General features: G+C 44.7%; 1 protein-coding gene across 6 annotated transcripts in view; it reads right to left on the bottom strand.

Annotated features, from left to right (window-relative positions):
* The window catches only part of DGKI (diacylglycerol kinase iota), a 438,228-nt gene that overhangs the window by 246,198 nt on the left and 175,759 nt on the right, over window positions 1–16,271 (bottom strand). For all 6 annotated transcript variants that reach the window (XM_044246656.1, XM_044246655.1, XM_044246660.1 and 3 more), the window contains 2 exons: window positions 1,998–2,072; window positions 675–731 (listed from right to left, as the gene is read on the bottom strand). In XM_044246656.1, the coding sequence (XP_044102591.1) occupies window positions 675–731; window positions 1,998–2,072 (132 nt within the window). The remainder of the gene's footprint in view (window positions 1–674; window positions 732–1,997; window positions 2,073–16,271) is intronic.

Consider the following 16,271-nt stretch of genomic DNA (forward strand, 5'->3'; position numbering starts at 1 on the left):
AAAAAAAAAAAAAGAGCCCAACGAGCGAGTCTGACTGAGTGCAGGTCTCCTCCTGTCCTCCCACTGCTTCCCACTAACAGAACAACTGCTCCTCACTGTGACTTCCTGTTTCCCTGTTTGTCTTCACGACTGGGCCGTGAGGCCAAGGACTGAGCACCGAATGTAGTTCTTCCACCTATCTTCCTCCCTACGACTTAGCAGATCAAAAGTGCAATTCAGAAAGACGGGGTAAGGAGCCTCAAATCAGATGGCATCTAGACGAGTATGGAAGCCAACCTGGTTTCAGAGTTCATGGGAAAGCTCAGTATCTACGCTATCCCCTCAATAGCTTCTACCCACTCAAAATTGGAAAATAGAGTTAAAACGGGCCATAAGATGATAAAATTGGTATTTACTTCTTACCTCTTCAATTCTACCACCACCTCTGTACCTCTGTACCTGTTCATTAAGATCTTAGCTCCCAGTGCATTTCACGAGAACAGTAAAGGACAGTACACACATGCTAAAGAGAACGCGAGATTTTACTCAGGGCATTTATTGATGTATTAACAAGAAACCAATGTGGAATGGAGGGAGCTAGACTTTAGTTTTTAAATCCCTGGTGAACGCCTGTTAGACCAGTGCATCAATGAGAAATAAAGGTGGTATCTGAAGTCAAGCTCTGAAACACTCACTTCTCTCGGTGATCTTGAGCCCCCTTCTCGAAATGTCGGTTTACATCTGAAATTAATCTGTCATTTAAAAAGAAAAGTGTATTACATTAGGGATAAGCACCAGACTATACTGACTTACCTGAACAAAGCAATAGTGACACATATGGAGACTACAAAACAAAACCCCCAAAGAACAAGGAACACAGTATAACTCTTAAAATCATCACCCTAGATAATCATAGAGAGCCCAGGTGATTCTGTATCTCCAATGCATGTCTCTTCATTCTCATTGATGAAATCAACTTATCTCTAAATAATAACCCCCTTACACTGTAAATTTGAGAAAAGGAGATAGAGAGGAAGAGAAAATATGTAAGGCAGATGAAATTACGGAGCTTTGTTTCAGATTTTAAAAGCAGGAAAACATCAACTTGAGGAATTGTGATGATGATAATTCACACACAGAAATTTTCTTTAAGTCTTCAGTACTGCCTTTCTTTTACACACAGGCAGGTCTCCCGGTAACATGTCCACCTTCTTTAGTTACTTGAGAAGGTGAAAGGAATATAGAAATGAAGGAGGACATAGTAAATGGGGTTGGAACAGCAAAAAGAAAAAAAAAAGTGTGTGTGTGTGTGTGTGTGTGTGTGTGTGTATACACATATACATATAAATGTTAGTAGCCATCCCTACAAAACAGCAGTTGGCAACAATCGGTAACATGGTCATTAAAACAATGAATGTTGCAGGGGATGAAACTATTTCAACATGCAGCAGCTCAAAAACATAGGTAACAGGGAGACTGACGTGTAGAAAGAGATGAGAGGCAAGAAGGAGAAGACGGCAGACAACACATTCACGCCTGGAGCCTCCCCTTTCCCACAAATGACTGATCAACGGACTCTGCAGAATCTACTTCTTCGGGAGGCGAGACAGCACGGGGATGTCACCCCCAGCCCACCCAGTGGAACACCGCCCCAAGGAAGGAAGGAGAGCTGCCTTCTGGTCTGACTCTCTTCTTTGCCTCCACTTTAGGAAGAGGAAACTCACAAATGTCAGGCGAATCTAAACAATGATTTCAAAGAACTTATTTTTCTTAAGGAAAGAAAAAAAAATCTTGTGGGAAATTCTATGGGTGAATAACAATGTTTGTCATTATAAAAAAAATAATAATATAACTCTTGTGTACCAGGCTTTTCTCTCTAGCCTGGTAACAAGGCTGGTCTTCCAGTGTTTGAAAAGGGCGCAGTTTTGAAAAAAGTTGAGAATAAGAAGTGACAGCTGGTCTTAGGAGGCCAAACACCTGCAATGTAGCCACCACTGCAGCAGGTGGCGCTGTCTCACCTTTTCTAGCTGTTCAATGCAGGCAGTGTGGACGACGATCTTACAGACCGCACACTTCCTCCTCAGGGCCGATTTCTACAACATTCAATTCAAAATACAAGAGGAAATGTTAACAGTCTGCTCTGGAAAGTTCCCTGGCATTAAAGAGAGTATACATAATGAAAGCAAACATAAGCAAATGCTGAACATGAAAATATGGCGAACTTGAGTCTTCTGACCCACCCCCTGCCTCTGTATCTGGATGACCTAGGGTGGCTAGACTTTTCTCCAAAATGTAATATTTATAATAGCTGCTATATATTGAGCATATAATATGAACCAGGCTCCTTATTCTATCTTTCTAAAGTTTTATAACCTAATAACGTAGGCACTAGTAGCCTCCATTTTTATGGGTTTCTTGGCTTGTTTTCATCTTTTTGCATTTTTACGCAGTAGTTAAGCAGCAGAACCAACATACAGAATTAGGTCTAAGCTCAAGAGCCAACATCCCAAGGGACCAATCGCTTTAGGCTTCTATCCCAGGCATGAATCTCTACAAAGCTACTTGGGTCTTCCCCCAAGTCATCAGCAAAGTAGTAAGACGAGCCTAACTCCTCCACCTGGTAATAACAATAAACAGTAAAAAATAGCAGCAGGAGCCACTAACATGAATGCAGGACTCGCTGGGAGTCAGGCACTCAGAAGCACTTCACAAACAGGAACTCATTTAACCTTCGACAGCGCTACGACATCGGTAGTACTTTTATTCCCATTTCACAGATAAGAAAGCTGTGGCCCAGAATGCAAGGGGTGTGAGGTCTCATAATGAGGACCCAGCAGAGCAGGGGAGCCCAGGTCGGAGCTCATGCTTGTCTGCATGACCCAATTTGGCCTCTTGGACGGTCAGTACCAGTTTCGATGCACAATAAAATACTTTTTGAGGTGCATACTTCTTCAAACAATTAAAAAAAAAAAAAAAAGCAGTAGGGTAGGAAAGGAACAGGTGCAATTTTGACCATGCCAGGGCCACGTAAAATCCACGCAAAAACACCGGGGCCTCCCCACAAAGCCCAGGCTAGAAGGCAGGTCCGCATGAGTAACTGGGGTTTGAGCACGGAAAGCGGCTTAATATAACAAAGCTAATCTGTGAAACGGGGACTCAAAGCATCCAAGTGTGAAAAGCCTCGAGTCCTTATTCTTAGGAAAGGTGCTGGGAGAGATTGCTGGCAAACTGCCCTCTTCTGATGTGTGGCTTCCCCTGTGGAGATATAATTTTTGAGCCAAGAATTGAGGCATTGCTACTCCCGAGTAAGTTTAGAAGGACTACAAGCCCTCCCCTTGGAAGCGGCCATGTTAGGAACTCGGCAGACACAGCCTGCTCCCTCCCAGACGGTTCCATGCATTCAACATGGGTTATGCACATTCTTCTCTGCCTCCCACGAGGCACCCAGAACCCTACAGCAACTCCGCTTGCAGTCTAGACACCCGCTGACTGAGGTTTAGTTACCGCCTCGCAGACAGCTCTCCTCTGCCCGAGGAAAGAACATGGTCTGGAACATTGCAAAAGTTTGACAATCAATTGATTTTGCAAAGAACAAAGAAAAACAGAAACCCAAGTGTCTAGCCACACTACTGGAAAATGTCTCAGCTCTACTACTGAAAAGACAGGGGGGAGGAAGAGGGGGTGAGAGGAGGGGAGGAACAAGGAGGAGCAGTAGTAGCAGCGGCAGCTCTCAGGGCAAGGGAAAAGGATTCTAGTTTGCAAATTTTCGCGAGCACAATGCCCATAAGCAAATTCAGGTTGCTCTCCCGTTTCCTTTGGATGTTCTGGTAGAGATTGAGGAGGTAGCACCACCTGCTGAAAATGCATGGGGCATTTGAGTCACTGGCCACTCAGAGTTGCAGTGATGCTAAGGAAACTGCAGTGGGTTCCAGTCTACTCCTAATCCACAAAAGCCTTGGTGGATTCCGCAGCAGACGAAGCAACTGCGCTCACAGTAGGCAAGTAGGATTTTTAACCTCCTTCCTTATGAGTAATTCCCTGCTCCAGTCTGGCTTTGCACCTGCAGAGCTCCAGGGACCCTGTGAGGACCCTGTGAGGCATCTCAGACCAAACGGATGGTTGTAGGAAGAGCACTACGTAGGAGCAGGGACCCGGAATGCCTCTTCCTTGCCATATTTTGAATCCCAGGATTCTAAGTCAGAATCTCTTTTGAACAAGGGAGCTGGGCTCCTGGTAAGAGCTGGAGAACCACAGTGTTAGGACATGTTATCGCTCAGCTTTCCCAGACAGCATGTAAAATAGACCAACATCATTCACGGGGAATAATTCAAGCTCAGTGTTCTCCAGATGATAAAGTATGAAGCAGAGTGCTTTAGGTTATAAAACCAACTTTATTTAAATAATATTAAATTATAAAAGACCCCCATAACATACATGTTTTCGTGCCTTTAGAGCTGGTATATATAGACTATAATCTGAATTTTTCTTCGTAAACACTGGAACATGATGCATTTTACCGTGAAGAAGTTATTTTGGCTTTCTGTCTTTCTAACTAACAGACTACATATCCTTTCAGTGTTGTTGTGCCTGTCTTTTGTTATCTTCAGTTTCTTCAGTGACCACTACTAAAGAGTTTATAAGCTAAGAAATCCAGTAATTCAGGTTTATGGTCATAGGCAAAATTAAGCAAATCCTGAATGAAGGTGTTTTTCCATAGTAATCAAATACATGATTTCACTTCCTCAACTGATAAAAACTGTTCTAGCGAATCTCAAGTTTTAACTGCTGACTTCTTGGCTTATGACTATGTTTCAATTGGTCAAAGTTATTCGAAATCATTGAAGGATAAGCTTCTGAGAAGAAACTGCCAAAACAAAGGATTTTTGTGCTTGGTAATGTTACAATTTTTATTTGCACGATTTAAACTAAATACAAAGCTAAAATATCAGAATCAGACTGTATTTACTTTTTCTTAAAAAAAAAAAAAAGACTGAACTCTTATTTAAACCAATGCTTCCTTCACTTTGAAAAGAGATGAATCAAAAAAAATCATTAAATCCACATATGTTTACAAATTAAAATATGAAAATTTTAAAACCTCACTCCCTTCGATCAATTTAAAGGCCAATTAGACTTACTGCTTTAAATGTCAAGTAAAGCAACTTCCATGCTCTTACTAGGGGTTTTCTGCTTTTGGCAGTATTCAAAGGAACTCCATTAGCTTGTAAATTGTGTATGTATGTGTAACATCTATGAAAACAAACACAACATAGGTTATAATACAGATTATATCCTATCACACGAGGATCAACATTTATTTGTATATAAAAACAACTCAATGATAAGCTGTACTTCTAGTCAGTGGGGATAATCCCACTGTTAACAGACTAATAGTGATCATAAAAGAAAGCCTTCTAAGCTCTGACTCTGCCCTCTGCAGCAGGCACTCTGGCATTCAAAGCAGTAACAGCTCCTCCCCACCTTCGGCTCCTATCAAGCACAGAAGTAAAATTATCACAGCCTTAGACCACTGGAGCTGGGGCTAGGACAGAAGGATCCAAGGCAAGCAGGGGGCAGAAAGTGTGTCATTGTTCCTGACAATGAAGTTAACATCTAATGCCCTCCTTCCCACCCTCCAGCCCCGGTCATAAGTCCTGGACCCATATGTACCTAGGAAAACTATATTTTCTTCCTCTGAGCCAGAGATGTGATTTTCCCAAAGCAGCAATGAGTATCTGGTGGTAGTTAACAGGGTTTGATGAAAGAAGAAAAGGGATGGAGAAAGGAGGGAAGGGAAGCAAGACCCAACTGCACAGGCCTATGATTTGTAAAAAGGTTGGGGCTTCTTAGTGTCCAAGGCAATTGAATTGTTACCCATAGTAGTCTGAACTTTGACCCCCAAGAAGTGTGTATAACAAGGACAGCTGTGTCCCTTCCCAATAAGACATATATCAAACCTTACTACTCCCTGAAGATGTAGCAAATTACCTTCCCTGCTGACCTTCTCTCTCTCCTCTGTATAATTAAGGATACACCCCTCACCCTCGCCCCCACAGACATCCACAGGTTTAACCACCAGAGATCAGAAGTCCAGAAGTAGGAGGAAATACTCAAGAATCTTCCCAGGCCGCATGGCAGCCCTTTCTCAGTCTCCCTGCTTCAGAAGAACATAAGACCAGAGCCTGCGGCTGACCAAACACAGTTTGGGCTCGCAGCACCTCTCCCCAGAGCTCCCAGGCTTGACCCCACAGACTTAATGCAAGGAATCACCGCTTGCATTAGCTCTGTCTGTGCAATGAGGCCACGGTGATAAAAGGATGAATGGCCAGGGAAAGGCTCCTCTGGATGGGAACCCAGTCATACTGGGAGCCGGGAAGGAGGCAGAGAAGGTACTCTGGGGAAGGGAGCTGATGGGGCACAGAGACAGAAAAAGATCAGGGTGGGGATGGGGCTGGGCAAATGTTCAAGTTCTGGCCTAGTTGTCTTCTTCCTAGTGACTGATCCCAGATCCAGAGAGTCATGCCGAGGAAGAGAAGCTAGGGAAGGGTTGGGAATCAGGCAAAGGGGAAAGAGCAAGCAAGGCAAGAAGAATTCTCGCTCCCTTTCAGACACGGGACTCAGTCTAGGAGGCACTCTGGTTGTGGGGGAAGACGGGGAAAGGCAAGAAGGTACAGGTAAGGCCATCCTTTTTTCTTCTCCAAGGGTGGGAGAACAGAATGTTCAGTAAAGAGGAGAGGAGGAAAGCTCCTAAGCCTTTGGAGTGTCAGGAATTCAGTGTCCTTTCAGTGGGGACTGGCTCTATGGGCAACGTGAACATGAACACTGTTGCAGGATAATCCAAGGTAAATGAAAACAAGAGTTCTTTGATTTATTTAAAAACCTAATTAGAAGAAATGACAAGCATACTTGGCACGTTCTGCTTCTCTGGGGACCCTGGGATGCAATCTGTAAATTGGTATTAGGAAAAATGAAGAATGACATTATCTGGACGTTCCATTAATGTGATTTTAGGGCCAAGTACAGTCTCGACTGCCACGCACATTGACTCCTCTTTTCCTCAAACAAAATACAGGACACTTTGGACAAACCGGGAGGGCGGCTAGCTGAAGTCCCCGTACCCCCTTACTGTGGTTCCTCATTACATCAGTAAGTCTCTCTGTGACAACAGGATTTCAAAATCCTGGACCGAGGAGCAAAAATGCCACACATCTGGAGGAGTCTGTGGTCCAAATGTCATCTCAAAGCTACCTCACAGGGTCTGCTGCAGGGAGAGCTCCCTCTCTGGTAAAGGGGCCAGGCCTCAGCCTGAGGACTACTGGCCCATGTCAGAAGGACATGACCCTCATCTGCCAAGGTCCTATGTGTTTGTATGCTGTGTCCTCTGGACAGACAAGGACTCAGTGAGGGTTAAACCCCTCTGAGATAGCCCTTACCAACAACACCCTAGATTCTAAATGCCAGACATACCTCAGAATATATGAAAGAAAAAGGAGCAGGAACAACAGGAGGTTGGGTAGAGAACTCAGGTCAATGAGTGCTCTGAATTTCCTCACACAGTGCTCAACACATACCTATACACCTAGACGCGTGTGTGTTCGTCCTCTGGAGCCATGATGGCCTGAGGTGCCTTACGTAAATGAGTTTTCCATGTGGCTAAAACAATCTGTTAACTACTGACTTGTCCAAAGCATTTTTATAAAGACTGACTCAATAAATACTTGTAGCCATCACTATGAAGATAAGGCGATGCTAAGTGCAGTGTAGGAATTAAAGAGGAAGGAGCTTCTGTCCTTCCTAGGAAAAGCTGGAAAGCCACTTGAGAAGACAAGAAGGACTTGGGGGTAGGGGAAAGGGAATATCATGACCAGAGAAGGCCACACACGGCTAAATGCTAAATGAACCACTCAGACAATGAATGCCGTCATTCGGGGAAGGTAAGACCTCAGAGGCTGAGTCACTAAGAAGGACCTAACAGAGAAGCAAATTCTGGAATTGGGCCTTAAAATATGTATTTATTGCAGAAATTGAGGACACTTCAGCAGAGAGCAATCCAAAATCTCATTATGTAGCTGATGCTAAGAGCCCCGAAGGCTGGCATAGGCATATTCAGCGGGGCACAGAGTCACTGGGCTCAAAGGGGTCCGCTGGCTTGGGTTCTTGGATGCCAGGTTGAGGTACAGAGTATGGAGACGTCAACGTGTGTGCCCAGGGGGAGGATCAGGTGGGACAGGATGTCCACAGAGGGGAGGAATAGGAAGAATGGCCATGTTAAGAAGCCACAGGAGCTGATTTACGAGGGGCTGGAAGACAAATGGCAAAGCAGAACTATTCCCAAGAGGTCCCAGGGTTAAAAACTGTAGAGTTATAGGGGCGCCTGGGTGGCTCAGTTGGCTGAGCATCTGATCCTTGGTTTTTGGCTCAAGTCAAGAACTCAGGGTCTTGAGATTGAGCCCCACATTGGGCTCTGCACTCGTGGGGAGTTTGCTTCTCTCACTCTCTCTCCCCCTGCTCTTCCCCCCAACTTCTGTTCTCATTCTAAAATAAATAAATAAATAAACAAATATTTTTTTTAAAAAAAATGTAGAGTTACAAAAAGAAGATTTCTGTTTTCCCTAAAATCCAACACCAAGCCAGACACAAACCAAGAGCCTAGTAGACATTCAGGAAGGGAGGGAGGGAGGAAAGAAGTATTTGCAGAGAAGGGCTTTCTCCCTTTCAAGCCCCCCAACCCAGCCCGAATCTGGAGAACTGGTGGCTTTGGGATCATGAGACAAAACCTCCAGTGGGACAGAGGCATTTTCCCAATAGGCAACCCCAAAAGAGAAAATGAGGCACCTTACAGGGACAGAAGACCTCTCCACACAAAGGGAAAACAGGGTAGAAGCTTCATGGTGGTTACAGTTGCTCTACTTTCGTGTCACAAATGAGACACCTTCTGGGGAGGCTTGGGGGGCCACAGGATGGCAAGGCTACTGCGCAGAAGACTGAGGTCTTACATAAGTGGGCAGAGCTAAGAACAAAAAGTCTGTGTTACTGCTGCCCGGGTTATGCTACCCGTCTCTACAGGCAAGTTAAATCGGAATCTACTTGGATAATGGTTGCGGGGGTGGGGAGGAAACAAGCTGGACAAAATTGGGGCCAACAAGTAGGCCAGTCTTCCCAAATAGAAGTCCTGGTTAGGTGGTGCTGATCGGGCCAGGAAGGTGACTCTAAGACTGCTCAAATCCTTAAATCCAGGCTGAGAAATACAAAATTTTTAACCTAATTGGCCAAAGAAAACTGACGAATGGGGCCAAAAATAATCATGTAATCTGGTGACCTGATGTGGCACTATCTGAAAGCAGAAGGAAGACAAAAGGAGAGGAGATAAAGTAATTAATTAATTTCATCAATCAGTGACTACCAAGCACCTAGGAGGTGTCAAACCCTGGGGACAGAGCAGTAAACAAAACATCAATGAAACTTTTTTTTTTAATCTCATGGGGATTACTTTATGGTAAGACAGACAATAAACAAATAAACATGGTACATAAATAGAATATATAATATGTTCATAAATTCAAGTGCTAAAGAGAAAAATTAAAGAGAGAACAAAGAATGGGAGAAATACCAAGAGTAGAGGGAAGCTGAACTTGTCCAGGAGAGGTCTCAATGAGAAGAGACGTTTTGAGAAACCAGCAGGATGTATGGGATTTGCCTGAGGTGATATCTAAGGGGAGAACATTCTGGGCAAAGGGACCAACAGCAAGTATAAACCCAGAGGCATGATGAGGGCCTTGGGATGTTTAAAGAGGGACAGAGGGGCCTGTGTTGTTGGACAAAACGAGGCAGAGATGAGGCCACACAACAATGGCAGCCAGATTATAGGGGGTCATCTTGCAAATCATGGTTAAGACCCACTCTTTTTCTAAACGAGAATAAGTCATCAGAGGTCACAGTGATATCTCACGTAGTAAGCCATGAGAGCTTGAACTGGAGTGACCACAAGAGCAGGAGAGAAGGCGGAGACACACAAGTGTTTAAGGGATAAAGCAGATCCACTCACCAGTCCCATGCAGGCTTCCAGTAAGCCCAACACACATGTCTCCCATCTGGGCCCTATGTCTTCCAGTAGCGTCAATGCTCGCAAAGGACAGCCTCGCTCTCACTCTAGCCCCCCCACCCCACCTCGCCACTGGGCCTGCCAGCCGACTACACAGACTATGGGGTCTCCTACTGCATTAAGTGGTGAGTGCCTCACAGGTCCTGCAGTAAAACTCACTTCACATACTTTTCAAACACCCCATTTTGTTGTGTTCTCAAGAGCATGTTCTCTGAAGCAGTGTGGACATGAAGCGTTTGCATTTCTAGAGCTGCCCTGCCCTGAGTACCTCAGCTATGCCAGTAAATCTGGAGGGTCAGCACACCCCCCCACCCCGGCCAACCCCATGAGGCACACGGCTGTTGACTCGCAGCTTCCCTGGAGACGCATAAAGACGGAAAGGAAAGCACCTTCTCTTGGATTGTTCTGACACAAATGCAAGTCTCCTATTTCCTCAGCTGTCGAGGTTGATTTTTCACTTGAAGAGAAAGAAAACCCAAATGTTGGAGCAGGAAACCAAGGGAAGGGGACAGACATGGGGACAGTCCCCACTGAATGTGGGGACTGAAACATCTCATGAAGACCCTCCTCCCGTGAAGCGGGCCATCGGGGCTCACCAGAGAAACAACTGGGTGGAAACCAAACTGCTAGAAAGCATATGAATTCAAAGCTAATGTTGATGGGTGGTTATGAAGAGCGAGACCCTTGTCCTATGTTGAACATTGTGTTAAGATCGGTAAAAGTTACGGTGAGGATGACACAGGGTTCAGTTTAAGTGTGGGGAGCGAAAGGGAGATGCTTGCCTAGATCTTGGGCAAGAATTTGTACCAAATTCTAATAATCTGGTTTAAAAGTGGCTTATGCTAGTGAATTCAAGGCATTTTTCTCTAATGAAAAAACAAAAGTGGTAGGTGCTGGTGGGTTGCCCTAGAAAGCTACGCAAACGTCTCAGGAGGGGTCCACATCCTGGAACTCTGTGGAGTTTAACGCGCACTCACCGCTCCTTTTGCAGCTCTGTGTAACACGCAGGTGCAGCCACACAGATGTGAAGCAAATACACGCTGCTGTCGCCACTTCTGGAAAGCGCAGTGAGTGGCCTGATAAATCCGCGCCAGTCTGACGGAGAGCGAGCAACATGGCGGCCTCTGAGAGGCGGCGGGGCAGGCGGAAGCGCGGGGCGCGCCTTCACTGGCGGCGCGAGACTGCTTAGGCGTTCAGCCTAATGAGCTAAAAGACATCTTCAAAAATCCATAATTCTATTTCCTGCTCTTGGTTGTCATTTTACCCAAGGAGGCTTCATATTTCCGTAACTATAACTATTGACTTTCTCTGTACTTTATCACTCTCATCTCTTGTTTTTGCCTTTTTTTTTTTTTTTTTGCTTTTGCCTGCTTGCCTTTTCTCCTATTATTATTTTTTGCCCCATTCATTTCCTCTGTGCTTCTCAGCTTAGGTGTCTGCAGGTCCTAGCTAACAGGATCAAAGCCAAAGAGTCAATTGGCTCTCTTTATTGTGGGCTCTCTTCCTATTTTTGGTTCTTTCCAGATGATTTTGTGGCTACTGCCTGTTGAATTTTTAGACTCTTTTCAAGTTGTCTCACGTCAAAGTTGCCATGCATCTTGCAGATTAACTGAACTGTTACTAGATGGGCAAAAAATGTATGGAAGTAGGATTGTAAGTACACAGACACTAATAAGTTGGTATTTACACAGTAAGAGCCCTACACACCCAAAGAGATGTACATTTATGAATTTTAAGCCGATAGATACGAGAATGGGTTAGACATACTACAGAAGTCTGAATAAAAATCAATAGGAAATGGTGTGCCAATGTTGTCTTAATGGCTCTTTCTAGTTCTGAGGTAGGATGTCAAGTGTGTAGAGATCTGAGGCTCAATATAAACTAGAAAGCACTTGCCTTTCAATTCCTGCTGGTGCGATAGCACTATATACATTCCCTAACCTGCTGCATAAATCCTAAAATGTCCTCGTTATCAGTTTATATTGTGGAAATACAGGAATTTTTTTGTTTTGTTGTTTTATTTTTCTTTAGTTCACAGCCTGAGATTTGTAAGAAATAATTTAGATACATTTGCCTTAATATGGAATACCGTACCTGCTTAAGAAGCCATCTTGAGCTGGGTAAATATTCTTTCATTGCCATTTCCTATATCCCAAGCTCTTGGGGACATTATTACGAAAAAGCCTCCAAGCCAGTCTAGCCCAGGGAGACCACCTCAGCCACAGTTCACCCAACACTATATTCCCAATTGGCGATGTAGTTCTCACTCACATACACATGCCTACCCATATCATTTTTCAGTGAGGACATCATTACCAAACATAGTGTTTACCGGTACGGCTGGTAGTAGGATATACACATTATGTGCACTGTAAACACAGCTCACTTCAGCCCTGCAAGGCGATAACTCCATGCATCTCATGACTGAGGAGCTGAGACCCTACAAAATGGAGCAACTCACCTAAGATAGATTAGTTAGGCATGCAACCTGGGTCTTTCTGGCTCAAAAAAAGAAAAGTGATAGGTGCTGATGAGTTGCAATAGAAAGTTTCATTAATCTCTTAGGAGGGGTCCACATCGTGGAACCCAATGGAATTTAACGGGTACTTAACCTTTCTACTACCACTTACTACTTCCCTGTCATTTTCCTTACTGGTGAAGGATTAGGGGAACAAGATTGATGAAGATAAATATATTTGACATTGCTTCAGACGATCCATTCTCATGAGAGCCCCATAGGGATAGATAACAGACCATCAACCCATGACCACCTATGCCAAGAATTTTAAACACCAGTCTTGATCTTCTAGGAGAATCAAATAAGATGGGTTGCTTTGGGCATGACACTAGCTATAACAAAGCTTAATACCCACAAGAGCCTACTAAGCAGTGAATATTGAGTCTCCCTGCTGAAGAGCCTGAGAAGGAGGCAGGAATTCAAACATCCTGGATACTAAGTATGATGATACTTAAATGGCAGGGTTTGATCTGGTGACAGGTGTCCATGTCTGTATGTGTGTCTCTCTCAATAATCCCATTGCTGAACCCATTCATTCCATGAAAAATGGCAGGATAACTACTCACTGTTGTCACTGTTCTCAGCACTAAGGATCCAGGACAGTACAACACAGGCCCAGTCCCTGAGCTACATGGGATCTACATGTTCTAGGGTACAGATATAGGCAAGTAGGTAAGTGATTTTAAAAAATAAATAAATAATAGAAAGTGATCCATGCTATTTAAGATCAAGAGAATGGATAAGGGCTACAGAGTTCAGGGATGGCTAGTCATTTCACTTCATGAGATCCATCCTCTCTTTTATTCAGTGAGAGACATGTGCTGATTATAAGGCCCTCCCTCCAAGGTTCATACCCTGGTGTTGCCTTTCCGGGATCAGTTTCGACAACCCATGGCAGCCATTTCCATGGAAGGAGGAATGACGGTAGTGGATGATTTTTATCATGTGTTTGTGACTTGCCATGCAATTAATTGCTATATATGCATCATCTTATTTTGGCTTCACAAAAATGGTAAAAAGCAGGTATTGCCCACATTTTTAAAGATAGGAAACGAAGGTAATGACCAACATGGCACAACTAGAAAATCCTGAGCCTGGATTCAAAGCCAGATCACCACTTGTTGCCCAAGCCCACACACCTCCTCAAATAAAGGCATCAAAGCCAGCTTTTCCAACTCCATGTGTTTTCATGTCACTGCCCTCTAAAATCTCTATCTGCCTGGTCTATGAGGCAGGGACCCAAAACAACAACAAGCTCCTAAAAATCAGAGACAATGTCCACTTAGGAGCTGATAATAAGTCTGGGGACAGCTGATGCAAATAATATTTCGGCCAAGACTGCAACATGGGGGCTTAAGTGGGTAGGAGAAGAATCCATGAAACAAGATGGGATAGGGAGGGAGACAAACCATAAGTGACTCTTAATCTCACAAAACAAACTGTGGGTTGCTGGGGGGAGGGGGGTTGGGAGAAGGGGGGTAGGGTTATGGACATTGGGGAGGGTATGTGCTTTTGGGTAAATTGGAAGGGGAGGTGAACCATGAGAGACTATGGACTCTGAAAAACAATCTGAGAGGTTTGAAGTGGCAGGGGGGTGGGAGGTTGGGGTACCAGGTGGTGGGTATTATGGGGGGCACAGCTTGCATGGAGCACTGGGTGTGGTGAAAAAATAATGAATACTGTTTTTCTGAAAATAAATAAATTGGAAAAAAAAAAAAAAAAGACTGGGGCCTCTGAGCAACAAGAATATTGATTACGTTCTATTTTCTGGGTCTCTGCACTGAGGAACAGTGGAAAAGGAAAAGCATTTCTATATACCTGGGCATTGCCTAGGTGAGATGTAAACCCTACATTCAGTCAGATGCAAATTATCTTTATTAACAGGGCTGTGCCAGCATTAAATATCAACACTGCTCTGCACAAACATATAGCCTCCTACAAACACAGCCTCAATCTAAAATGACCATTGCAGAGGAGATGGTTATTGTCAGAGGCTCAAACTCTACAAATAAAATATATGTGCACGTGTGCACACACACACATACACTTGGCTTAATGAAAGTTTAGTATAAAGGCAAAATAATGCAGCAAGATAAAGACAAGGTATGAAACTCTGGATGGTGATTAAGCTTCTCGGACGTTCTTCCACATTTAAGTGGGCAGGAACTGCCTTCATGAGGAGCCCAAAGGGTTACTGTTATTGACTAACACTGACAGGTCCTAGGAGAGTGGCAAAATGATGTGAGTACTTCTCAGACTTCCGCTGAATGCTGAGATCCCACAAGATGCCATAGGTGTTCTGTGGGGAAGTAATGGACTCAGCAATCATCCCTTCCCCCCGAGGGAAAATGTAGGAAATTCTGCACATCTTAGGTGTTTCTTAGAGCTTCATAACACATATTTGTATATCATAGGTGTTCAGTGTTTTTGAAACTTATTTGGTCATGAGCCTGCTTTAATGAAGGATACCCCCAGATTGTTTTCTTAGGAGTTTAGTGCTCTTCAGAACATGATTTTGTTTCAAAAAAAAAAAAAATGGACTGTGCAAAAAGGGAATGATACTATTGATCCAGGGTCACCTAGCAGTTGAGAATCCTGAAGTTCTCTGGGCACTCTAACCCACCACTGTGTCTGTTGCATGAAGTGGGCAGGATCAGTGAGATACTCCCCTCAAGTGTATGCACAGCACCGTGGGCCAAATAACCACACCAACGACAACAACGATAGCTATCATAGTAACAACAGCTACCATTCGCTGAGGGCCGGCCACATTCCAGACACAGTTCACTGTGTGCACTTGGATGATCTCATGCAAATGTCCAACCATCTGGCTGGACACACGTGGAGAACCAGCACCTGCACTCGTGGGAACACCCCACTCCCTTCCTCCACTCGCATCCACTGACCAGGGGGTCAGGAACAGAGAATCTGTCTATGCAAATGCTTTCTCAAAACTATTTCTGTTGATGGCTCGGCTCTCCCTGAGTCATTCCGATTCATTAGCTCCTCCATATCCTAATGCAGGGAGAGACCTCTGGCAGACAGCAGCTTTGGCAGCTCCCTGGAGATGGTGTCTTCGAGGCTGGCACCCAAACAACATGAAGCTGCCTCAGCCTCCTGGGCTTCACTGCCCCCCTCGCAGTTCCCTCTGACAGCCCCCGCCCCACTCAGCCAAGCCACCATCTGGGGGTCAAGCCCCTCAGTCTACCATGCTGGACCCCTGGCATGCGAGAGGGCACCCAGCAGGCAGGCCTGATGCATTCCAGGGCTTGAGTCCAGCATTGGTCTGGACCCACCAGCAGATGGGCAGAGAGGCCCAGCAGTGTGTGCTGGACCCTGCTTTGCCTACTCACCCACAGCACAGGCACACGAAAGAGCATCTGCACAGGCTGCTGTCCAGTGGAACCATATTCCAGAGATGAAATAAACAGTGTGTGCCCAGGTCCTGCATCTTTTTTATTTTTTCTTCTAAGCAACAAAAAGCTGAAAGCGTTCTTCAAATAGGACAGGGAGCGACCTCACGTGTACTCTTACAAGTTTCTTCCAAGGATCCAGTGAAGTGGCCAGCCTCCTTGTGAGTGGGTTCTGTGATACAGAGGTGAGACTTCTGGGCTACTTTTCTGGAATGGGTTACTTTGATTTGCATACTCAGTTGGTCCCACCCATGACCTA

This window comes from Neovison vison, chromosome 4 (assembly GCF_020171115.1).
Source record: "Neovison vison isolate M4711 chromosome 4, ASM_NN_V1, whole genome shotgun sequence".
In the NCBI taxonomy this organism is placed as follows: Eukaryota; Metazoa; Chordata; class Mammalia; order Carnivora; family Mustelidae; genus Neogale; species Neogale vison.